Source organism: Heptranchias perlo, chromosome 5 (genome assembly GCF_035084215.1).
Source record: "Heptranchias perlo isolate sHepPer1 chromosome 5, sHepPer1.hap1, whole genome shotgun sequence".
Lineage (NCBI taxonomy): Eukaryota > Metazoa > Chordata > Chondrichthyes > Hexanchiformes > Hexanchidae > Heptranchias > Heptranchias perlo.
Genome location: NC_090329.1, coordinates 50,718,534 through 50,745,427, shown reverse-complemented (window position 1 = coordinate 50,745,427; position 26,894 = coordinate 50,718,534). Strand labels below are relative to the sequence as shown.

The window sequence follows — 26,894 nt, the reverse complement described above, 5'->3', positions numbered from 1 at the left end:
AAGACATCTCCTCCCTCAATTCTTCATAAAATACAGAAAGCCTATGCAATTAATGGGAGTAAATCCTGGGCCACGTTAACAGGGAAAGTCTACAGAGAGACACTGTAGCAAACATGAATGACCTGCACCTGTAGCAGAATTGAGGGGGGTAATTCAAAATCCTGCAATCTAAGTACTTAACCCCACACAAGCTCCCAAATATTTGAATTTCAGAGCTCGTTAAATGGATTCTACCACATTTGTAAAGTATGGACAATGATTAGTGTGCCAGTGTTCTTTTATTGCTTGATGTATATAGAAATAGCACAGATAATAAATAGAAAGCATTAATGAAAGCTCAGGACAAAGTTTAACATTCACGTAAATAGTCACCAAGTCACAAACACCCTGTTTAACCAAATCTTTTGATACGTAGACTTTTTGCTAGTCATAAATGGTTCTATACACAAATTAACGACTAGTTCTATCATACAAAAATAATTATATTTGTTTTAATCTTTGTTAACCTTAGAAAATATGTTGAATGCAGATCTTAACCAGCAGAGACGTTAAGCTGTGATTACAACTCAACTTTAAAGACTTCTATTCAATCAACATTTGAAAATGGCACTAATTCAAAGACAGCAAGTGGCACACACAATTGTTTACTTTATATAGCTATTTGTTTACAAATCCATAACAGCTTCAAAACGTTCTGAGATTTAAAAAATTACAAATCAAGAATGCAGTATGCTTATGAAAGTTTTTAGGAACAGTGCGGACAGTTGAAAAATAAATCACACCAACAAATGCTGGATCATGTCTAAATTCAGATTTTACACAATGCATTTATACAGAAAGGTGCAAGACTTTTTACTTGGACTACACAGGTCACATTCAATAAATTACTCCATTTCATTTGTGGAGCTTTCAAAGTCTCAATACAAACATTTCAGATAGTGGCTATGATGTTAGATTGAGAAATTATGATATAGTTGCAGTAAGCAAACAGAGGTATATCTGAAAAAGATCAATTTTATTTGGTTAAGTTAGATCACCAACATAACTGAAGGTCAAGAAAAACAAAAACATTTGTCTGTGCAAAAAAAGGGTGGGTGAGGGGGGGGGGAACAATGAACTTTATTTAATCTTATACAAACTCAGAGGTCCAGCTCCCTAAAGGAATAGATCAGGTGGTTCAATGATTGGTTACAGTACGAAGGCATAGTAACTACAGGAAAGAGGCTGAAAGCCCAAGGACCAAAAATATATTTAACTCATGAAACAGCATGCAACTACTGCTGCCGTCCCACTTCGATCAATAAAACTATTTAGCTAGGACATAATTTTACCAAATAATCCTTCAATTGCCGTAAAACTGAAGGAATGATTAAACTTAGTAAATCTGCTTTTTAAAAAAATTGGAATGTATTTTTTTCAATGTTCTCCATAGTTCAACTCAAAAATAAAAATAGTGTAGCCAAGCACAAAGGGAATCTCTAATGTAAACCTATATTAATAGGTACACATCAACTTTCATACAATTTTAAATCACAATAGTACAAAGTATCCAACTCTCCTTTTATCCCTTCCATTTGGTTAATATTTTTACAATATAGAAATTTATAGATGTAGGCAGTTTGTGGCTTTACGATATTGTATTGTGCTTTCCCATCTGGGTTTTTTGGTTTTAAAGAAGAGCCTAACTATTTTACCCCACCATTTCAGAAGGCAGTTATCCTCTAGAATATAAAAATTGAAGTGAAAATTTAACCAGGTCTCCTCACCCATGAAGCCAAATGGCAGATATCCCATTACACAAACAAGTTACCTCTGCCTGTCTCAGAACTGTCAAAAATACAATTATCATGGAGATAGAGGTTAGACTGGCATTTTTCTGACTCACTCTCTAACCCAGGCAAGAAAAAGAAAAAAAAACTTGTTCACTTTGCAGATACAGATCTTTTTAAAACACATTTACGCGTAGAACTCCTCTTGTTTTTGTGGTTTTTGGTAGCCTCCATTTGGCTGCTTAGATTCATCCAATGTATAGCTTCCTTCATCCTTCTTCTTCATTCGATACACCAGCACCACGACTAGCAGAACAGCAAGCACGAGACCCACAAATCCTCCAGCAACAGTAGCTAAAACATAGAACAAAATCAAATGTCTTAAAGAACATTAATAATCATATCCTAGTGGTTTCTGTAAGGATGAAAAATGTTCCAAATTTTAATCTCCTCAGAACATGTAAAGTCACATTTTTTTCCCCCAAAAAAGAAACACAATGAGACTAAGTTTCAACCATAATACATATATTTCAGTGCATGCAAAGTATCTATCAGATCTATCAGTCGTAATCCCCAGTGTTTGCTGTTCTACTGGTTCTCAGAATTTGGTTTTTGAGGAAGAAAGCAGAAAAGCAATGATCACACAAACAATTTATCGTTTGGAGCTAGGATTAGAGAGTTTGGAAGGGTTTGCAAACAGGACTGTTGCTCTCAGTGTAATTGGACAGCCCATTTGGAATAGCAAAGAAAGATAAAAAGGAGCATATGTCAAATCATTTTTCCCCCTTAAATATTTCCATATTTACATCTCTTTTAGGGTCTCAATTTTCTACGAAGGACAAGAGGCATCAGTTTTGTTTCCTAGGAATTACACAAGGGCTTTCTCAGATTCTCTCCCTACTTGATCTTCCAGCCTGCACCTCTCCCTATTTGACCTACCACTTAAAAGGGCCACCTAAACCATTAGCATTTGAGGCTGTAAAATATAGTGCACTGGTTGAACGTTTTTGCAGATATTTATGACCCATGAACCTAGGGGAGTAATTTTCTTCTCTGTCATATCTGAAACGTTTATGCAAACAGTTCTCACAAATTATGCACAGACTGGTGGAAATGAAAATGGGGAAATTTTGAAGTGTGACATCAGTTGTCGCATTTTACTCATTTATTTACCTATTCATTTGTCAATTCAAGTGAATTAGAATTCTGTTCAATTGTCCTGTTGTGATAATCACACAAAACATCATACAATTTGTCATTTATATGTACAATAGCAGAACAGCAAATATTCAATTGATGAGGGAAAGCAAGATGTAGATTAAATCTAAACAGCTTTCTTATTCAGTTGAATCCGTATTCAACTGTAAAATTAAGCCTACAAGACCTTCCAATGACCTTGTCATGGGCCAGTTCATATCTTGCAAAAGCTAAAACCAGCACTAAATTCTAGAGGAAAATTCCAAATTATGCTTTTTACTAGACCTTTCATTTTGCCAAAATGCTACTTCAATTGCAATTAATTAAATCAAGTTGCCTTAATATATATTGATGCCAGTTGTTCAAATCTAAAATAATGATACATACCAGAACTTCAGTATTACCACTCCTTTCCAGATGGACTGGATAATGACTTATTTACTTTAATCTTTATAAGAAACTCTTTAGTGCAAATCATTGATAAATTAATATTTGTATTATTTAGAAATGTTAGGCATGCTAAGTGTCGTTCAGGTGTATTTTTAAAGCAAGAGATTTAAAAAAAACACACAAATGCCAGAAATACACAGTAGTCATGTCAGCATCTGTAAGGAGAATAGGTTAATGTTTGGAGTGTAGACCCTTCAACAGAACTGTCCTGATCAAGGGTTTACACCTGAAAATGCAAAACCATCTTTTCTCTCTACATATGTTAATGGTTCTGATGTGTATTTGCAGCAGTTTCTGCATTTGTGCAGCATAAAATGAAAAATAGTGGCTGTACAAAACGTAGTATGCATACCTGCCAATAATTCACGTCTTTCCAGAAAACTCCCAGATGAACTGAAGTCATGAGAGTAGCTATCCTTTGGTGGTTGAACTGAACCTCTTGAATCTGCAATGTGATTTTGAATCTGAACAGTTCTGCTTTCTAATACATCACTGAAGAAAAGATCATCTATATTGGCTGCAGTGTCCGTTTGCATCACACCTATAGTCACCATCTCGGTATCCTAAATGAACCAGTCAACATTACTTAGGAACCTGGTTATGATCAAAGTTTTGTTCAACTCAAGTCATTGTACACAGTGCAAAAATACTTCAACATAAATGTCCCACAATGGCCTTTTAGTATTTACAAACATTTATTCATATTTACTCAAAAAATGTTTATCTTAGGAAGGCTGGCTTCTTGATCTGAGCTGCCATTTTTGAAGCTGGACAGTGCCATGTTTCAGTGTATGAGCTTGGAGTCCCAACACTCCTGCATCATTAAAAAAAAGTATCCCTTTTGCCCAAATATTAAAGCTAATATATTTAAAATGAGTGTTTGTAGACCAAAATTGGATTTCACTCTACAACTCTCAACTTAAAAAGATGACACTGTGGATAAATGTACTGCCCATTGTGACACTGAGCTATGCAGACCTGGAAGATGTCAGGAATGATACCTGGCCTGATCTCAGTGGGTAGGGGAGGAAAGAGGTGGGGGAAAAAAAAAACAGGATTTATGCTCTTGATTGACACCCGCTTGAGAATACATTTGTGGCCAGGATCAGTCATAGTGCTGATACCCTGAACTACCTGCTAAGACTTGCTATCTAGGCTCACACATGAAGATTGATCGAGGAATGATCGAGGAATGATCAAGATGAAAGAGGTCTGCTAGCACTCGATTCAGCATCTTGTGGGGAGAGGGGAAATTGTAAAGTAAAATCATTTCACATTTTACCTTTCAAGTCAAAAAGTTGTTAGGACCCTTTACCTAGAAGTTTCATCCTTCTGATACAACTATGTTTGATTCATCAATGACTCTAAAAGTACACTGTGAAGATTAGCAGATGTACATTAATGTTTTCATGTTAAAAATTCAATCATTGTCTGCTATTTTAAAGGAATTTAAGACAAATCGATTAAAGCCTCTGAGAGGCCAAGGTTTAATTTTTAACATTATTGGCCTTGAAATTCCATTGTGTGAAGATTAACATGTGAATGTTCATGTTAATTTTTTTTATCTGCTACTTTAACAAAGTTAAGCCTGAACATTATGCTTGATTTGAGCAAACATCTCCACAGTAAAAATGTTATACTTCAATTTTTTTTTAAACTCACCTGTTCAGTTGGATCAACTTTTTGAACCACCATGGCTGTCATTTCACTTGCTGCAGCCACCCTTGGTACAGCTAAGGATGCATTATTGATAACAGCAACTGCATGATCAGGGATTGTGGTACGCACATTACGGCTAGCATCGATGACTTGAGTAACTGCAACAGCTGAAGAATTACGTTTGGGTCCAACGGCACGGGCCAGAAAATTATCAGTCTTGGTTTCAGAATCAAGGACAACACCAATGTCTTTTGAAACGCTAGTGGAAGACATGGAGCTGGTCACTATGGTTTCAACAGTGGTATTTACAACTGCCAAATTAGGTTGCACTGATACTGCATTCACATCTGTTTCTGCGATCACTTCACTTGCAATCTCAGTCATGGTTACTTGGCTTGATGAATACAGATTACTTGAAGCTGTTGAAGGAAGCGTACTATACACTGTTGTATGCTCTGTATTGGAATAGCTATTCTTCAGCCAAAAGCCGTCTAAAGCAAATAAAAAACAAATACAGTTAGACTAATATCTACTTGCGATGCAACATTCTAAAACTGATTAGTGCAATATTAGATTACAGTCTTCATTATTCTTTGAAAGCACTTCAGCTTCTACAGATAAGATATTGCCATCATCCTATAGGGGAAAACCAACTGGGACAATGAGAACTTGGTGCCCTGACCAAGTCAGGAAATCTTGCCAACTATGATGTAGATAAACTTTTGTTCTACCAGCAGCGCAAATTCCAAGAATCAGCCCTTTACAGTAACCCTATCACATAGTGACTGTAGAAGTTGTCATGGCTGAGTAGAATGAACACTAACTTTCTATGATGGATTCTGCCACCACAAGACTCCACCATAGTCAGAACCTGAGTTGCAGCCAGATCAATTTGGGTGGATCATTCATGAACAAACTTCAGCCAGGGTGCCTGGTAAGAAGTCCTATGCTTCCAGGTGTTTAGACTCCTCTTTGGGTTTAGTACTTGTATTTTTATCTGCACCTAGAACGATATCTAGTGAGACTTTGCGAACAGGAACCTTTCAGATGCCTAGAGCACTAATCAGCATCTATTTGGCATAAATGTTATGCAAGTATGTGATTTTTTTTTACATATAATCTTGGTTATAATCCACAGAAGATGACAATAGAAACTCTACACACATCTGACAACATATATCCATTAGACCAATGATGGTATCCTTGCTCCAGGGTGTACCTGTCAAGTAGAAAAATCAAAGCTTAGGCCTAGGCCTGAAAAAAACATGCAGGCTAAGCTTCACCTCTGGTACTGAATGTTGTTCCTCAGTTGGGCATAAAAACTCCTTCTCTATACATTTTAATTGAGAGAGGGTGGAAGGGGGAGAGAAGGGAGAGAAAGAGGGACATGTTCTGTCATAGAAAGTATTAGTTAAGGTCACAGAATGAAAAATTGCCACAACAAGCTAGAAAATCTTTTTTGTAAATCATTTGTTTTCTGCTTTTTCCCTTTCCTGCCCCTTAGAGAAAGTCTCAATACAACCCAGTTTTCTTGGCTTACACAATATGCTGGTGACCCACTCATAATACACCAACAATGTAATGCAGCCAGTCAGACAGCACTCAATTTTCCCTCCTTCCTTGCGGCAGCATCTACGCCCCAACAGCACAGAAACTTTTGTTTTAGGGGGAGGGGGGAAAGAAATGTGAGGGGGCTATAAATGTGAGCTTTTAACATATTACGCCACCTTTGACTGTGGTTGAATTTTATTTGCATCTGAATTTAGAATTTAAATTCAAATATCTAGAATCAATATTGGACACTAAAGAAAGATCAGACACTCACCACCAGAACCGGAACCAGAATAAAAGTCATCGTCTTCAGAATCTATGCCAGACCCATCCAGTTCATCGGAAATCAAGCCAGGTGCCTTTGATGGAGTAATGGCCTATTTCAAACAAGAGAAAATTAGTATTCTGGCTAGAAAAGGAATGTAATGTTTCATTTCTCGTTTGAACACTAGTTTTACAGTTTGCCTCATGTTACTGAATACACTCAGGCTTGGATTTTGGGCTACCATCTCAGAGTAAAGTAGATGAAGAATGCAACAAAGGAGCATTTGGCCAAACAATCTGGTTTTGCATCATTTTTCACACTATTAAAGCATTATACATCAATGGGAAAACAAGTTTTATGAATTTTTGAACTACAAAAAAAATCACAAAGATTGGTTTGCTACAGAAAATACCAATATCCTCTCCATTCTCGTGAGATAAGGGACTTGAAATGATTAAATCCCCTTTGAGGTTTTGCATGAGAACAATCCTAAATGAAGTACAATAGGCTAATCTGTTCCACAGTACTTACCACAGTTCAGCTGCAGACATTAAATAAACCATTTCAGACGATGTACTGCTAATTAAAATCATACTGACTGGGCATGCAATATATGTGGTTTCACTTCAAAACTAGATTCTTCCTGTTTACTGAATGATTTTCCCTTCCGCCTCCGAAATTCACAAGCAGTTACATTGGCCGATCACTCTCAGCCCTGCAGTATTCCTTTGCGCTAATCTGAATCAAATTGCTTTGTTAAAAGAATATTGACAGCCTTGATACTGTACTGGAACTAAAAGACTATGACTTATGGCCATTGTTCCCTATGTGGAGAATTCCCAAAGCTTTCTTGGGGGTGTTAGGGGGAGAAAAGAAGGGGGAGGCTGGAAGAAAGTGAGCCAAAGAGACAATGAAAGGCATTCCCATAAAGGACATACGAAAACTCTCATTATAACAGCACATTGACACAATGCACAAGATACTTTTCTGTTACAGCATGTAGCAGAAATCAAAAACATTTTAATTACATAGAATGTACAGCACAGAAACAGGCCATTCGGCCCAACAGGTCCACGCCGATGCTAATGTTCCACACGAGCCTTTTTTATTTTAATATTACTTCAGTATTCCTCTATATAGAAAAGTGTTTTGTAAGACACTATCTTATGAAATAACAGAAGGTACTGGATATACAGACTATCACGACAGTCAATATTTGAAAAAGGTTAATATAGGCAAGGCACTTATTCAGACATGAAGTCGTTACGGAGGACAGCCCATGTATATGACAAGAGGTCAAGGCAGAACTATTGCTGGAAAAAGGTATGCAAATTTACTTTCACATAAAGACAACAAGTGATTTAATAGGTTTTAAATAGATTTAAAATGCGTGGGGTGGCGGGGGTTGGGGGGGGGGGGTGGTGCAGAGAGATGGGAATGGACACATTTTGAAACCGTTTAGAGTAATTAGAAAGTGCCTTGGGAGCAGCAGCCAAAAGGCAATAGAAGAGTTAACAAGAGTATTAAGTAGAAGTAAAATTCCCTCCGGAAGACAAGGGGGGGGGGGGGGGGAGGTGGGAGTCAAGAGAGAAAAGATGACATTTGGTGCAAGGATAATATTATGGATAGAAAAAGATGATCTGGTAGATGTGGTAGCTAGTGAGGTGGAAGCCAAGAGCCAGAGAGATCCTGATCTCAGAGGAAGGAGGTTGACTCAGCTTTTTGACATGTCCTGTCTTGGGTACTTCCATGCATGGGGTGGCGGGGAAAAGAAATGAGTCTTTTGTTGAGGAATTGATTTTACCCCTCAATGAGGTAGAGATCATCATACCTTTCTACACCTGTGCACTGGGGCAGCTGGGATACTTCTTGATGCATTGTTGAAGTGCTGTAATTTTTGCTATTGGCTGCAACTAGTAACCTGATCATATCCTGCAGGATTCCCACTTAATGGCGGCTGTATATAGTGACACCACTATTCCCAGCCAGAATGGAGATGATTGGGTAATTCCCCTGTCAATCATGCTTGGAGACCGCACTGCTGTAACTAACTGGGATTGATATTATGCACATAATTTATATGTAACTATCCTCCACTCACTGCAGGTTTGCTGCAAGTCCTGCCATAAGTCCCGTCCCGCCTCCAACTCATTGGCTGTCACAGTGCAATTCACTGGCTGACACAATGGTGCCAATAGACACTCTGTCACTGGCTGCATATAGTTCAATAAACACTCTGTCACTTAATAGCAGGGATAGGGAATTGACTGTCCTCTTCTCACCTAGACCATATCCAAAACTGTGTCAGGATATCATGCAGCAAAACTGCAAATTCACTTTTTGCACTCTTATTTAAAATTAAGTACATTTCTTGGGTGTCTTACAGAGGATAAGAATATAAGAAATAGGAGCAGGAGTAGGCAATACGGCCCCTCGAACCTGCTCTGCCATTCAATCAGATCATGGCTGATCTTCGACCTCAACTCCACTTTCCCGCCCGATCCCCATATCCATTGATTCCCCTAGAGTCCAAAAATCTATCTTACTCAGCCTTGAATATGCTCAATGGCTCAGCATCCACAACTCTCTGGAGGATGATACCATTATATTTAAAAAAAGGATTGAATTTGGGCAATTCATCATTGTGCAATGAAATGTTTTATGAAGGTACTCACTGAAAAATGTTGAAATCCTCAAACTGCATTACTCCTGCCCAATCTTTCTGTTAAATTAAATGCCAAGCATCTGTGGTGCACCATTGTCTAGAGGTACCGCAATCATCCCAGCACAGCCCAGGGAGTGAACCGGGCAGCTTTCTAGTCTGCAAAGCCCCGTTCTATAACAGATTGTACATATCTCCATTAAGTCAATCCATGAGCAGCAGATATAATTCCTGAAACACCAACTAATTTACTTTCATCTGAAGTCATGAAAACAGCAGATGTGAAGATACAGAGCAGAACAGATTTTTTTTTAAACCAAGTGATCAAATGTTTGGATTTTATCATTGCTAAGTATTAACCAAAATGGCTTTAAAAGCATTGTTATCTCGTAAATGCAAATCAAGTTACACACACGTTAACATGGACTTTGAAGCATTTTAATATCACCTCATGGCCACATCTGTGTTTTGCACTGCACTTGCCAATGAATGCACAGAACAGGTGTTGCACCCAACATACAGTTATTGAGAGAAACAGTCTTTTCCACTTATGGACATCAGGTAAACTGTAGAATTGTAAAGCACCATTAGTAACTTGGGAGCACCAAAAGTTAAGGACTTCTTGCGTATAGATATTGAATTTGGAAGACAAAACATTACAGATCAACACCAGGCAAGGTTTAGTCAGTGGCAATGCTGAACTTAAAGTGCCTAAATGCTTTGAAACTGATTTTGTGTTTTGGTGCAGGAGTTAAAACTACCAATGAGTGCAGTAGAAAAAAAACCACCTCAGTTTTTTTTTATTCATTCATGGGATGTGGGCATCGCTGGCAAGGCCAGCATTTATTGCCCATCCCTAATTGCCCTTGAGAAGGTGGTGATGAGCCGCCTTCTTGAACCGCTGCAGTCCGTGTGGTGAAGGTTCTCCCACTGTGTTGTTAGGAAGGGAGTTCCAGGATTTTGACCCTGCGACGATGAAGGAACGGCGATATATTTCCAAGTCGGGATGGTGTCTGACTTGGAGGGGAACGTGCAGATGGTGTTGTTCCCATGTGCCTGCTGCTCTTGTCCTTCTAGGTAGTAGAGGTCGCGGGTTTGGGAGGTGCTGTCGAGGAAGCCTTGGCGAGTTGCTGCAGTGCATCCTGTGGATGGTACACACTGCAGCCACAGTGCACCGGTGGTGAAGGGAGTGCCAATCAAGCAGACTGCTTTGTCCTGGATGGTATCGAGCTTCTTGAGTGTTGTTGGAGCTGCACTCATCCAGGCAAGTGGAGAGTATTCCATCACACTCCTGACTTGTGCCTTGTAGATGGTGGAAAGGCTTTGGGGAGTCAGGAGGTGAGTCACTCGCCACAGTAATACCCAACCTCTGACCTGCTTTTGTAGCCACAGTATTTATATGGCTGGTCCAGTTAAGTTTCTGGTCAATGGTGACCCCGAAGATGTTGATGGTGGGGGATTCGGCAATGGTAATGCTGTTGAATGTCAAGGGGAGGTGGTTAGACTCTCTCTTGTTGGAGATGGTCATTGCCTGGCACTTGTCTGGTACAAATGTTACTTGTCACTTATCAGCCCAAGCCTGGATGTTGTCCAGATCTTGCTACATGTGGGCACGGACTGCTTCATTATCTGAGGGGTTGCGAATGGAACTGAACACTGTGCAATCATCAGCAAACATCCCCATTTCTGACCTTATGATGGAGGGAAGGTCATTGATGAAGCAGCTGAAGAAGATTGGGCCTAGGTCTGCCCTGAGGAACTCCTGCAGCAATGTCCTGGTGCTGAGATGATTGGCCTCCAACAACCACTACCATCTTCCTTTGTGCTAGGTATGACTCCAGTCACTGGAGAGTTTTCTCCCCGATTCCCATTGACTTCAATTTTACTGGGGCTCCTTGGTGCCACACTCGGTCAAATGCTGCCTTGATGTCAAGGGCAGTCACTCTCACCTCACCTCTAGAATTCAGCTCTTTTTGCCCATGTTTGGACCAAGGCTGTAATGAGGTCTGGAGCCGAGTGGTCCTGGCGGAACCCAAACTGGGCAGATTATTGGTGAGTAAGCGCCGCTTGAAAAGGTGACGACACCTTCCATCACTTTGCTGATGAGGTGGTAATTGGCCGGATTGGTCCTGCTTTTTGTAGACAGGACTTACCTGGGCAATTTTCCATATTGTCGGGTAGATGCCAGTGTTGTAGCTGTACTGGAACAGCTTGGCTAGAGGCGCGGCTAGTTCTGGAGCACAAGTCTTCAGCACTACAGCCGGGATGTTGTCAGGGCCCATAGCCTTTGCTGTATCCAGCGCACTCAGCTGCTTCTTGTGGAGTGAATGGAATTGGCTGAAGACTGGCTTCTGTGATGGTGGGGATATCGGCTGAAAGGTATGATTCTGTGAATATGGCTATGTCAGGCTGTTGCTTGACTAGTCTGTGGGACAGCTCTCCCACTTTTGGCACAAATCCCCAGATACTAGTGAAGAGGACTTTGCAGTGTCGACTGGGCTTGGTTTGCCGTTGTTGTGTCCAGTGCCTAGTGGTTTGGCTGGTTTTATTCTTATTATGACTTTTTACAACTAAAGTGGCTTGCCAGGCCATTTCAGAGGGCAATTAAGAATCAACCACATTGCTGTGGGTCTGGAGTCACATATAGGCCAGACCAGGTAAGGATAGCAGGTTTCCTTACAACAATCCGGTAGTTTTATGGCCACCATTACTAATGCAAGCTTTTTTTAATTCCTGATTTTATTTAATTAATTGAATTTAAATTCCCCAGCTACCATGGTAGGATTTGAACTCATAACTCCAGATTACTAGTCCAGTAACATAACCACTATGCTACCATACCCGTGTTTCTAAATGCATTCAGGTTATTAAAACACAAGCTCAGTAAACTCAGCAAGTCAGAACTCTGACAAAAGGTCATTGACCTGAAACGTTAACTTTGTTTCTTTCTCCACAGATGCTGCCTAACTTGCTGAGTATTTCCAGCATTTTCTCTTTTTATTTCAGATTTCCAGCATCAGCAGTATTTTGCTTCTGAGCTCAGTGAACTACCCATCTCAGATTATAGAAGGAAAGAACTTGCATTTATATAGCACTGTTCATGATCTCAGGACATCCCAAAGTGTTTCACAGCCAATGAAATACTTTTGAAGTGTAGTCACTGTTGCAATGTAGGAAACCAGCAGCCAATTTGAGCACAGCAAGATCCCACAAACAGCAATGAATTAAATGACCAGATGATCTTTTTTTTAGTGGTGTTGTTTCTTCAGAGACTCAACATAGACCCCCAGAATTCAAAATTGTGAAACAAAAAGCAGTCTTGAAATCTGAAATTGTATGGCCCTAGTAAGAACGCAATCCTCTACAAATAAGAGACTGTTTGGGTTAATGTATTTTATACAATATAACAATAAATAAACTTTGTACTCCAAACATTCTATCCTTCTGCAAACACTAACAATACATTTGAATGGTAAATTAATTGTGCCAAGCAAGGAGTGGCAATGGACTTCAGACTAAAGATTAAATCATACCTTGATCGAGGTTAGGAAAAATGGAGTTGGGGAGGCAGGAAATACATTTGAAAAAGGTGAAGTGAAGTAAGTAGAAGGTCGAGCTTGAAAGTTAGTAAAATGAGGTACTCCATTCAGAAATACATACCCCATTTTCGACCTCTCCCTTTTGAAGGAAAGATTTTACTCCTGTAAAATCATTTCACCTCTCAATTTAAAATCCAAAAGAGTGGTTCCACAATCCCATGCTTCCAACAGGTAACTACGTTCGTAGGACGTAAAAGTTCAGAAAATTAAGGCCACAATGTTGTAGCACTATCTCAAAGTCACAATCCCTGCGACTGTGAAATCTCTACTGGGAGCGCGGAATCATCCCTTTAAATCCCAGAATGAGCTCCACTGTAAAACTAATGTTTTGGCCTCGGGGGTGAACTGACATAGAAATTTGACATTCTCAAAAGGTAAGACTCAACACCTTTAATTGAATGTCAAAATATGCACACTAATTGGCTATAGGATTTGCTAATCTAATGGTGACTGATGGATTTGGAAACCAAAATGTTGGTTTGGCTCTTAACAAGATACACAGTGCCAAAGTTCAAAAACCCACTTGTTGATCCTGAAACAATTCCAAATTATTCATTTCAATATTGCAAGGCAAGGAATTTATTTTCTTACAAAGTAATTCCTAGCACAGAACTTTGGTAAACTTAAGTTAATACAATCCCTTCAATCCCTTTTCTTTAAAAAGAAAGCAAACTTAATGTATTCTATCTGTAGAAACAATCTGTCTAACCATCTCCCCTTGATATTCAACGGCATTACCATCGCCGAATCCCCCACCATCAACAGCCTGGGGGTCACCACTGACCAGAAACTTAACTGGATCAGCCACATAAATACAGTGGCTACAAGAGCAGGTCAGAGGCTGGGTATTCTGCGGTGAGTGACACACCTCCTGACTCTGCAAAGCCTTTCCACCATCTACAAGGCACAAGTCAGGAGTGTGATGGAATACTCTCCACTTGCCTGGATGAATGCAGCTCTAACAACATTCAAGAAGCTCGACACCATCCAGGACAAAGCAGCCCAATTGACTGGCACCCCATCCACCACCCTAAACATTCACTCTCTTCATCACCAGCGCACCGTGGCTGCAGTGTGTACCACCTACAGGATGCACTGCAGCAATTCACCAAGGCTTCTTCGACAGCACCTCCCAAACCCGCAACCTTTACCACCTAGAAGGACAAGGGCAGCAGGCACATAGGAACAACACCACCTGCACGTTCCCCTCCAAGTCAGACACCATCCCGACTTGGAAATATATCGCCATTCCTTCATCGTTGCTGGGTCAAAATCCTGGAACTCCCTACCCAACAGCACTGTGGGAGAACTTTCACCACACGGACTGCAGCAGTTCAAGAAGGCGGCTCACCACTACCTTCTCAAGGGCAATTAGGGATGAGCAATAAATGTTGGCCCTGCCAGTGACGCCCACATCCCATGAACGAATAAAAAAAAAGGACACTCAGTATGAACTTGGGATACAAAACCTCTCACTTCAAAAAAATCTTGCCTAGTTGGCGGTGAGTACAAAATGTAAGCAAGCAGAATCTGGGTGGTTCATACTTGGGTTCTGGACTTGAATGAACAATGTTCTAGCAGTAGTCATTGATCTAATATACATACAGTTGTCAATTTATTCGAGGACTAATTTGTTTCACTTTGAAGTATTTCTGGAAATGTTGCAACCCTTATTCCTGACAATGTATATCACCTGCAAACTTTGACAGCTGACACTACTCATGCATATCATCATGGTAGGGATTCACTTGCGTGATATTAGGAAGAAGGTTAAGAGCATTTAACATCAGACCAAGTTAATTGCATTTCTAACAAGGAAGACCAAAAAAGGATCAAGTGAAATTGGTAAGGAGGTGGCACAATGCAATCTCAAATAGAATCTTGTGCTCTAAAACCAAAGTACAGCAATAGAGAATGCAGGAAAATACCATAAAATGTATTTGTACAGGCATCATGTTGAAGTATTCTTTTAACATAATTTTTAAAAAATCCTTCCGGAGCCTTCATTACAACAATACTAAAATTATTCATAATTTATTTGTACAAGATGTGAAAAGCAATTCAAATGTTAAAATTAGACTGTAACTACAGCAAGGCAGCAACAACATCCTTTCTACATAAACTCCAAATCAGTCCAAAGCTCGCATCTGATCTCATACAAAAACCACTCATCCCGATCCTTACCATCCCTCAGTGCATTAACTACAAAATCCTTGTCCTCATCTTCGAAACCTTCACATTCTCACCCTCCTTACCCTTGCAATCTCCTCCAGCTCTACATCCATGCTCACACTCTTGGCTGTTCCAGGGCTGGCCTATTGCACAGTTCCCCTTTCCCCTGCTCTACATTGGTGGCAGAATTTTCAGCTACCTTGCCACACAAAAACTCCCATCCTAAGATCATTTATGTCATCTTTCCACTTTCAAAATCCTCCAACTTTAACAATGTCACCTCCCCAGATCCATTGCCTACTCCTGCATAGGTACAATCCCAAACTGTGAAGCATCTTGGGCCATTTTGCTACATTAAAAATGTAATGGATGTGCTTGCTGTTGTAGGCCCAAACATTTTCAGTGGCCCATGGGAAAGGAGAGAGAAAAAGAATAAAAGATGGAGGACGAGCAATTGCTCACTTATTTTTGATATTCAGTACTTATTGGGTTATTGTTCTGTCCAGTTATCAACTTTTTTGTCTCATTCTGGAACCAGCCTGTGATTACGGATAAAAACAAAAGCCGCTGAGAAAGTTTAATTCAGAATTACACATGCCACGAACTTTATGTCTTGCTACCTTCCATTAAAAAGACAATTTATTTCAAAGGTGATTTCCAGTCAAATGGATATATACACAAGGAGTCGCAGCACAAAATCCCATACCATCAGATTTTTTTCTTCACTTCACCAGAAATCACAGTCAACAGACATGCACCCAAAAATGGACAGTATCTCAAGTATAGCTTTATTATTAGAGGCAGGAATCAATCTCGAAATACTCAGGTTAAGCTCTACAAAGCTCTACAACATTTCTCATTGGAACGTCTTTCAACTGCCTTTAGGTAGATACAGATAGGATAAATATTTTATTTCTGCACACTGATGCTATCCCCATTTGGCAGCCAGCTTTCAATAGCCCAAGTGCATGCATGGTTGGGATACAAACTAAATATCCTTCCCCTGGTCATGCCCCCTTCCCCCCCCACCCCCCTCACCATCCCAAGAACAAAACTGTGTTCAACTATACCGTATTTCCAGTGGAGATCATAGGTCAGCCAAGTTGATTACTCCTGGGACCATTTGGTTCCAAGGAAACAGAGAGGGTGACGAAGTGCCCATATTTTAAATTGGCAAACAAAATGTTGGGCAGCAAATAGAGCAAAGTTAGTTTACTTTTGAGGAATAGTGGTTTTCAAACTGGAATTCAAGAGTTCATCCGATTTCTGTTACTAAAACATTTTTCACAAGATAGCACGGTTTTCCTTCTGGTATCTTTCTCAGCAGTTAGGACAGGGGATCCTGATGAGTGCATTGATATTTGCAGGATGTCTTTGTACAGTAAAACCTTTAAAAGGGCTAACACAAGTGTTTTGTACCACTTCCTAAACATTTATGCTGAGATTATACTACACTACCAATCTGAAACAGGAATTCAGGACCAACGGTCCTACTCAATGTACCAGCCAATGCTGAGGCAGTCAAGCCAGAGCAGAGCAGTGACTTATGTGGTTATAACAAATAGCAACCTTAAAATACTGGACAGGTAAGTGGAATTTCAAAAGATATTTTTGTTAGCAATTAAATTTACATTGCAGGAAATGCAAGATGGAATCTACAAAGAGCTAAACAAAGACTATTACAAAGGAAAAAGGTTGGAATTACCCCCACCTTTTGGATACCATTTCTCATCAACCTACCCAAAGCTGCTTCAATTCTGCTAATGCGGAGTTCAATATTAAAAACAAATGCTCTGGACGCATGGGAAATGTTGGTTAAAATTTAAACAAAAGCAGTAATACGACTTCACCTTCACAGATTAGTCACAGTTATTTGCAGGTCAACATGCTTGCTGAACCACAATTTATGTGAAAGAAATACTGCAGAAAAGGGGTTCCGCAACACCATGACAAAATTACTGAGTAGCCCAATAAGTACTGAGCTCAGATTAAAGCAGAAGTAAATCAAGCTATAAAAGATAAAAAGAAAATCATAACCGCCTTAAATATAAATTCTGGCTCTAAAATAGAAAATATACAATGGGTTAGTCAGTGCCCGAGAGATGGGCAGGTAATTTCCCGTAGACAAATCAGAACTGATGAAATGTTGTACCCACAACATCAACATGTCTCTTTCATGCACTGACTGACCAACTGAGTATTATAAGCACTTTGCTTTTATTTCATGGGTAATCAAATTATTCCATCATAGAAACCTTGGCGGTGTTCAGGAATCTAAAAGATACTGAATACCTTCACCTGCAAGTACAAGAGCAAGAGTAGGCAACATTTTAATTTGTCTAAAGTTAATGTTATAAAAGTTTTGAATGAAAAAAATATAAAATCTAGACTGACATGCTTATGAACCAAATTCACAGTTTAGCAAAATCCCAGAATCGTAAGCCAATATAGAATTGCTAACTGCAATATCTGACTAGCTATCCAGGAATCATTATTAAAGAATGCCGTATTAAATCCCAATTCAAATCCTGGTAAACATGTGTTAAGCGAGGATTTAGAACCATCACCTATTCCCTCCCCAACTCTGCCCCCTCCCACCCCACCACACAAAAAAGTACAATATTCCAAACTCTCTTGACAATTCAGTTGTCCATAGAGACCAGAAGGCTTCAGGTTTGATTCACAGGCTGTGCTGAGTTAGCTGATCTTAACCAGGACATCAGTGAGGATACTACAATTAGCCTCAGTATCCTTGGGTTAGGAAGGGGATGAAAAAGAGTCAGCTAGTGTTTCCACCTGTGATTGTTGTCCAGTGACCCCTGCTGGAAAGTGCACAGTGGCCATTAAAGTGAGGGCAGGATCAGGCTTGGCTGTGAGGCGGCCCGACCCCCAACCCCCAACACCCCCCCCCCCACCCCACTCCCAGTTAATTTACCGCAAGTGGATAAAAGAGAAATGGTCACTTCAGTGAGGTACAGGACTGGACAGTGACCAACACTTGCAAAACTCTAGGAGAGGTTGAAAAGGAGGAAAAAATTTGGCTGGAAAATCACATGATCCAATCCAAAACAAATTTATATCTTGGTCCCCAATTTTTACTGCACCATTGCTGAACCCAGAGTTCCGGTTTAAGAGATTATATTCAACTGGTCACATTAGAAAAGAACCTTGTGTTTGGTATGTAAAGAAACATGAACTGGAAACTTGTCTTTCCAGTAAACAATATAGGTTCAAGGTGACATTAGTGAGGTAAAAATGTTCAATGTTTTATAGTACATTTGATTGATTTAAAGTGTTTTGCAAGGTATTTAAATGTAACTGCAGCTCCTTTAAGGCTGCAGCATTACCAAAACTAAAGCAATGAATAATAAAATTGTAACATGCCCAGTTACCATCCAAGTCATTAGAATACTTGCTTTAAAAATGTCAGGTTGACCAACTATATTCAGATTTAGTTCCATTAAAAAGTTGCCAACTCTACTGCTCATACACCATAATATGTATGTTTAACCCAATGAATTTCAACCTAATGCTCCTTCAATTTTATTGGTCATGTATTAAAATGTGGAAGGAAACTTCCTCGGAAACAACTTAACGTCATTCTGTACATTGAACTTCAGGTTCATAAAATCATAGAAAATTTACGGCACACAAGGCTATTTGGCCCATCGTGCCAGCCAAAAATGAGCCACCCAGCCTAATCCCACTTTCAAGTACTTGGTCCGTAGCCTTGTACGTTACGGCACTTCAAGTGCATAGCCAGGTATTTTTAAAATGAGTTGAGGGTTTCTGCTTCTACCACCCTTTCAGGTAGTGAGTTCCAGACCCCCACCACCCTCTGGGTGAAAACATTTTTCCTCAGCTCCCCTCTAATCCTTCTACCAATTGCTTTAAATATCAGGATTGGCCAACCCGACGCTAGAAATTTTCAAGTGCAGAATTCAGGCCACGGATGAGGCTCCCACAAAAGGCAGGCGGGGGCCTAATTACCATACCAAAGTTGCAGCCCGATGTCATCATTGGTGCCGCGACTTAAATTTAACAGAAGATGAGGGAAGCCTTAGCTTCGGGATTCCCGGCAGCTGAACCTAGGTGGGAGCTGCTGGCTCCCGAAGGTAAGCAGCTCTTTTAACATTCCTTATGGGCCAGGAGGAGCAGGAGTGCTCCCTCCAGGCCCCTGAAAGAAGCACTTCGGCCTACCATAGCCACGATCTCCAGCTTCCCTCCCTCAGCCCTCCCAATCGGCGGCCTCCCCCGCCCCCGTGATCATGCATCTCCCCGTCCCCGCTCCCACCAGCCCACCTGTTGGTAGGCCTCGCCCACTCCACCATCCCTCCCAATCGCAGGCCTCCCCCATTCTCCCCCAGCCCTCCCGATTGTAGGCCTCGCCCACTTCCCCAGCCCTCCCGATCGTGGCCCCCCCCCCCCCCCCCCCCCAGCCCTCCCGCTCGCTGGCCAGACTGTCAACTAGGCCGGCTCCTGGGTGGGAGGCTGACCTACAAGATGCAAATGAGGCTCTGCCATTACGATCAGCAGAGCCTCCATGTCCCCGGCCTTGTCGGGTTCTTCGGCCGATTTCGGCCTCACCTGCGCCCTCCCCACCTCCACGCAAATATCTGGGCCTGTATGTCTAGGTGTGGGCAATTCAGACCAGCCATGTCTTAGCAAGATTCAAGGAAGGTTAATACAGCATCAATACTCTGACTGCAAGGTCAGTATCATTGAAGGAGAGTACACCACCAAAAAATCCTCTCTCTCCACAACGGTTGTGGCTGACGTGTGAAAATGATGACACAAGAAATGATCACACATTGGTATTGGTATTTGTAGTGTCAACTAGTAACCCATTTATATTCATACATATTGAATACTATCCTGTTCAACCCTGAGCTGAGTTAAGTTGTGAACAGACGGATGCAGCCTGAGACGGTGGCTGAGGAAGGGGAATGGAGTCAGTGGAAGGGGCCAAAGTCAGCTACTTCGATTGTCTCAATGTTTATCTGGAGGAAGTTAAGACTCATCCAATAGTGGATGTCAGACAAACAGCCTGATGGTACAGAAATGCTGTAGGGGTTGAGAGACAGAGTTCAGGGCCATCAGTGTAGATATGGAAGCTGACTCCTGAAGATGTTGTAGCCAAGCGACAGCATGTAGGGGTGAGACAGATACATCCTCGAGTGACTTCAGAGGTAAGAGGTGATTCAAGGCTGGTTTAAGGTTGTCCTGTATGGCATGAGGTTTCAAACAGGCCTTAACAATGTCTTCTTAATGGTTTTATTATCATGTCGTTTCTTGTATTTTACGGGGTATAATGACAAAAGTACAACTGTTACAACATGATTACTTCAATCATTTACGCTAAATAAAATAATTTGCAACATTCAGCTGTTAGAATCATTCATATACACCAAATAGCCTTTGTTAGCATGGTTACTTCATTAGTAAGCCAGCTCCACTTTAGTCACATCGATGAAATCTCCTCGACAAGACAATCTGAATGAACTTTAATACTACAATTTTATACCAGTGTAGGTGTAAATTCAGTTGTAGACTTATGACAGATCATGAAATCCAATATCAGTATATCTAAACTGTCACCAGTGAGAGCTCCATAAATAAGTGGTACCAGAGATGAGAGACTTCAGTTATGTGGAGAGGCGAGAAAAACTGGGATTGTTCCCCTTAGAGCAGAGAAGGATAACAGATAGGAAGTAACTGTTTCCACCGGTAGGAGGGTCAGTAGCCAGAGGAAACAGATTTAAGATAATTGGCATAAAAAGCTGGGGGTGGGGGGGGGAGATGAGGAGAATAATTTTTTTTAACACAGTGTTGTTATGATCTGGAATGCATCGTCTGAAAGGGTGGTGGAAGCCTATTCAATAGTAACTTTCAAAAGGGTATTGGATATATACTTAAAAAAAGAAATATTTCCAGGGCTATGGGGAAAGAGCAAGGGAGTGGGACTAATTGGATCGCTCTTTCAAAGAGTCGGCACAAGCACGATGGGTCGAATGGCCTCCTTCTGTGCTGTATGAAGTGATCTGATATGGAGTAGCCAGCAGAGCAAAGAAGCTGATTGATATCACATCATGACATACGTTTAAACTGATGCACTAAAACCAATTCACTTACAAGTGCTAGTCCTATTCTGACCTCTGAAATTGGTTAAATTAGTTAATAAATAGATCCCCCCATGGCCTCACCTCTCCCTATCTCTAACCTCCTCCACCACTACAAAACCTCATCCGCATACTCTCCATTCCTCTTAAGATTCCTTGTGCATCTCTCCCTGCCCCCTTTCACTCAACCCTTGGCACATGTGGAATCAGCCACCCAAGTCCCACTCTTGAATTTCTTCCCTAAACCCTTTCCCTCTTCCCCTCCAAGACCCTCCTTAAAAGCCACTGGGAAAGCAGCTGGGGAGAGATCGGTGTCTTCTGAGCTTGTATGGGGGAGGTCAGGGGGGAGATCAGAGTCTTCAGGATTGGTATGGGGAAGGTTGGGGAGAGATCGGAGTCTCCGAGGCTTGTATTGTGGGGGGGCGATCGCAGGGTGGGGGACGGGGGAAGTTGAACATCGTGGGGGGAGGGGTTGGCCGATCGTGGGGTGTTTAAAATGTAAGCTTGGTGAGCCTCGGGGAAGAATTCCTGCTCCTCCTGGCCCACAAGCAGTGCAATAAAGGCACTTACCTCATGGATCTGGCCCTTCTCGCCTCCATTTCACTGGTGAGATTCATAAGCCTCGGGAAACTTGTGCTGGAGGCGTTAAATTCGAAGGTCTCTTAAAATCAATTTAAAAGACCTAATTAACGTCGCATAATGACATTAATTGCTCCGATAACTACCAGCTCACCTGCACTAATTAGGGACCTGCCTCTGGCGAGTAGGTTACACGCAGGCATTCAAACGCGCCTCTGTTAAACCCGGAGGTGGGCGCGGTGAAGCGTGGTTGTGCTGGAAAATCCATTGATTTTAACTTCCCACCCACCCCCAACCCACCCATTCTTGGGGGTTAAAATTCCCCCCCGTGTGTCAAAATGTAAATTTCTAAAAAAAAAATTCAGTAATTGCAAAGAAACTGACATCTACTAAAGCTTGCAATGAAACATAAAAACAAAGGTCTTCATAAATGCATCTATTTCTGTTCACTAATTCGGGAGCTTGAATAAGCTATTTTTAAAAGATATACTGGAAATCCTAATTGGTAGAAGTATAGGAACCTTAACTAATTCTCTGTATGAATGGAAATGTGTTGTATTAATATACAACTAAAATTAGCTGAAATTATGAATCTCTCCATCCCCCTGGCAATAAATATGCAAAGCAGTGACAGCTTTATTACAGAACACAGTGCTTTAACTGCATCATCTCACTTTTGGGACCTGGGTTCAAATCAATTTCATATCCAGTTCCTCATGGGCGTAAGCTCAGAGAATAAAACTTCCATCCCATTGGTAAAAATCTTTACTTCACAGCACTTGGTTATCAGGTTATAGTCCAAGCCAAAGACAATTATAAGCATAGCAGATCTCCTAGGCCTTGGCTCAGAGTAAGTCAGATGGCAGGTTTTATAACTTATATTTTTATCCTTCTTTTTAAACCCTTTATCCTAGATTATTTTGGGTCTCATATCTTAGATCACTTTCATGCACGAGTTCTAACTTTACCTTATGAATGTCTGTCCCTACCTTGAGATCAAGGTAAACTTTTGGTACCAAAGTTGCGTAAATGAACAGCAACCCCCTTTCAAAATTGCTTTCAGGTACTGCATTAATCTATGCCTCCTTAAGATGCCACTCAGACTTTAAAATGAGATCTACTGTGATATTCTACTGCTTTCAAAGTTAAAAATATGATACGAATGTTACACAAACAAACAACATACATATGCACAGTTGGAAAAGCCTTGTTCTCTGAATAAAATGACAAGAGTAACTAAATTGCAGATTTCAATATAGATTCTCAAAAATTGTGGAAATACAAAAGTACATAACTACCCAGTTGCATGCTGCTCATTCTGCAAGCCTAGTGTAATGGTTGACAGGATTGAGGATGCATTATTCATATCGTAATTGCAATATTTTACTTTTAATCTTCAGTTTTTAATGGATGTAACAAATGCTAGTTTGATAATTAGCTGTTCTAACTTGTATACTTAACAGATAAGCTTAAGAAGTTCAAAAACCGTAATGATGGTTCCTTGAGGTTATCACTCCCAGCACTGATTTGACTTTGTTTATTAAAAAGAAATTGCAGAGTTGGATATTCAGAAAACAGATTAGATTTGCAATACCCCAGATAGGTGTGCTCACTACCAACGTAGCTGAATATATTGATGTGGCTCCACCAGGGTGGAAAGCAACTTATGGGGTGTGAAGGAAGACAGACGTACAATAGTCATGTGATAATTCAGTCCTTTTACAACTTTTTCCAAACTCAAGTATAGTGGCTTAAACCATATTTCAGAATTTTAACCAGAAATTAAAATATGCTGCTCCTACTGAAAATAATTTAATGCAGCCTTCATTGTCGTTTTTGCTTTCTACCCTATATAGAATTGGGCTTGGAAGGAGAGAAATGCGTTACTTCCATCTTATTTTTCAATGTAATGTTCAGGAAATGTATTCATCCATTCCATGTGGAATCTCGGTTTCTTGCCATAAAGTAAGAGTTACCAATTAGTGGTCCAAAACTCCTTCTCTTTGTTTAATTTCATAGAATCACAGAATGGTTACAGCACAGAAATAGGCCATTCGGGCCATCGAGCCCATGCCGGTTCTTTGTAAGAGCAATCCAGTTAATCCAATTTCTAAGCAGGGTAACCACTTTCCAGGTTATGATATTGCAATCCATCCACTAAAAAACTACCCATATCCAAAACGTTATTCGCAGTAAAGCTAATGCCATAGAATCACATTCCTATAGTTCAACAGGAATGGAAGTCTTGAGGAATTTCCTTCCTCTTCAGAGAAAAGTTTTTTCTTCTCTCCTTTAATCATTGGGTCGGGGGGTTGGGAAAGAGAGAAACAGAAGGTGTCCTCTGTTCATCATGTGTAACAAAATCGTAAACCCATTTAAGAATAGGGTGGACAATTCTCCTCCCCCTTTTCCTCCAGCCCCCAAACAGTGATTCTATGACACTTCAAATGCTTAACACCAGCTTTTAAGTACATTGAAACAATGCTTTCCAGTTTAAGATTTTTCCTTAGAAATTCAGTATTGAGGCACCACAGGTACTCAGGTAGCACAACTCAATATCTCATCATTTTACAGACATTTTCAAAAGTCAGATAAATAACATTACTGCTGTTGCCTAAAATTTTAAAGTTCCCTCCTTGATCATTCAGGTTGGTTAGATACATATTATCAATAAACCCATCAAACTTTATGTTGAAAACCAGACCAAGAAATTCTAAAATCTTCCACCACATACACGCAAAGTGTTCCATGTGGTTTCAGAAATGGTCCCATTAAAGTTATATTTTAGCACTACAACAACTTGCAATTATGTAGTGCCTTTAACGTACTAAAATGTCCCAAGGTGCTTCACAGAACCGATATCACTAATTCAGCAATTGCCAAGTTAAGGCATTACAATCATACTGGGATTACAGGCAACATGTTAAAAGTAGGACAAACTACACTAACTGGTTAGTGTGGAGGACAGTGATTACGTTGTTATTCAATATTAAAAAGATATTCAGTGAGCTCCCATGTCAAACCAATGGCAAAAGAAGACTGTAGACCTTAGAGTACAAACATTGCTGCCTTTAGTCAAATGACCTCAGATGTAGCTTTCTCTTCCTCTAGGTAAAGGTGAGGCTGTATAATAAATAGTGGACTTATTCCCACAAGATAAAGAATTATTTTGCCCCACACTCTGCTTAGATATGACAAAATATTGGTAATTTTATTACAAAGGTCACCAAAATGTATATTTTGGATCCTTGCAGTGCTAACAGCAGCTTTGAAGCCAAATGCTTTATTAAAATTGTAAGCAGAGCCAAGGAGAAAGATAGTTGGCGTAACATCCGTATAACAAACAACTCCATTAGGAATCCAACACCCCCGCCCCCCACCCCCAACACACATATTCATCTGTTCAGGACTGCAATCAGTTTGATACTGATTAAAATAAACAGATACTGTCAGACAAGAAAAAAAAGTCTCAAAATCAAATTTAAATTTTACTGATAGTTTACAGAGGTGAGGGTTTTAAAGAAACACAAACATTTGCACTGCAAGTCTTTAAAACCTGCAAAAGTCTGAAAAAAAGTATTGTTGCTTTAATGTACCAAGTTACACAGTATACTCGAACATCAAACTTTAGCTCCTGGGAAGGACCAGGCTCATCAGAGGTTGACAACTCTGGCAACCCTCCCGGATTGCCCTGGAATCTCCAGGAATTAACGATCAATCTCCAGGACACTGCTGCGAGCTACTCAGGAGAAAAATCATAGGGGCATCGAAAAAATTGTGTGAACTTTTCATTTTCACTTATTAGTTATAAAAATATTGGGGAAGCATAAAAAAGACTGTTCAACGGGACGGGACAGTTGGAGGCGGGAGGTCATGTGATGAAACCTCCAGGAATACATCCAACCAGAGTTGGCAACCCTATAGTAATCTCCTATATAGATTCATACTGCCAAACGAACAGACAGCTCATGACTGATGGACCTTCATACAGTTGCATAATCTTCAGCTGTGAATGAAATATAAATGCCCATAATAAGCAGAACTAAGGCACCATGTTGACAGCATGACAGGAAGTGTTCAGCCTTACTGAGAGACAAGTGTATATCAGTTCTGTAATGGGTGCACATCTCTCATATCAATTTCATTTTGTTCTCACGATACTAGAATTTCATTAACACTACTAGTCCAAATTCCAGTGGCATGCAACTATTGGATCAGAACTATCCACCTACACTACTGCAGAGACAAATGTGATGATTTGGTTATGTGGTAACACTGTCAGCTGGTACACTGGTAATACAAAGAGCTGAAAGAGTACTTCAGATTCCAATACATAGCGATTACTTGTATAAATACCACTTTTTATGCCTACTAGTGCAAGTCTGACTTCACTGAGACTTGGAGTGGCCTAGACTTTGATCCCTCGGGTATTCATTCCTTGAATCCTCACCTTCCCCTTTCCTGGAGGATGTGCCTGGCAACATAAAATTTACTCACTACTTTGTGGGCAGGCAATGCAAAACATTGAAATGAGGGAAACACAGCCTATGCCATATTTCTCGCCACTCATCTGGAAACATCAACCTTCTAATGGCCCACTCCCCTACACTTACTATCACTATAGTTATGTTGGCAAATATCAGTGCCTCAGCATTTGAAGAGAGTGTTAGCAGAAAAATCAGAGACAGGCTCAGAACCTTTTCATGTGCTTGTCCTTCAGGTGTCATTTCCTTTTCTAAGAACTCCATTATCAACAGTTTGAGAGTGAGAATGAATAGTCAGCAACATTGTTGACAGAATACAGTGCGTGACCAAGAATTCAGAAATCTGTGATCCACAGAAGACACCATACTCACCATGGTATCAAAACAT

The 26,894-nt window shown here is 40.4% G+C and overlaps 1 protein-coding gene across 1 annotated transcript in view; it reads right to left on the bottom strand.

Annotated features, from left to right (window-relative positions):
• Positions 1–477: 477 nt before the first annotated feature.
• Positions 478–26,894, bottom strand: part of LOC137321367 (syndecan-3-like) — a 56,999-nt gene continuing 30,582 nt past the window's right edge. The window contains exons 2-5 of the mRNA XM_067983752.1: positions 6,901–7,003; positions 5,079–5,566; positions 3,769–3,979; positions 478–2,123 (exon numbers count right to left, since the gene is read on the bottom strand). Coding sequence (XP_067839853.1) covers positions 1,957–2,123; positions 3,769–3,979; positions 5,079–5,566; positions 6,901–7,003 — 969 coding nt within the window. The 3' untranslated portion in view covers positions 478–1,956. The remainder of the gene's footprint in view (positions 2,124–3,768; positions 3,980–5,078; positions 5,567–6,900; positions 7,004–26,894) is intronic.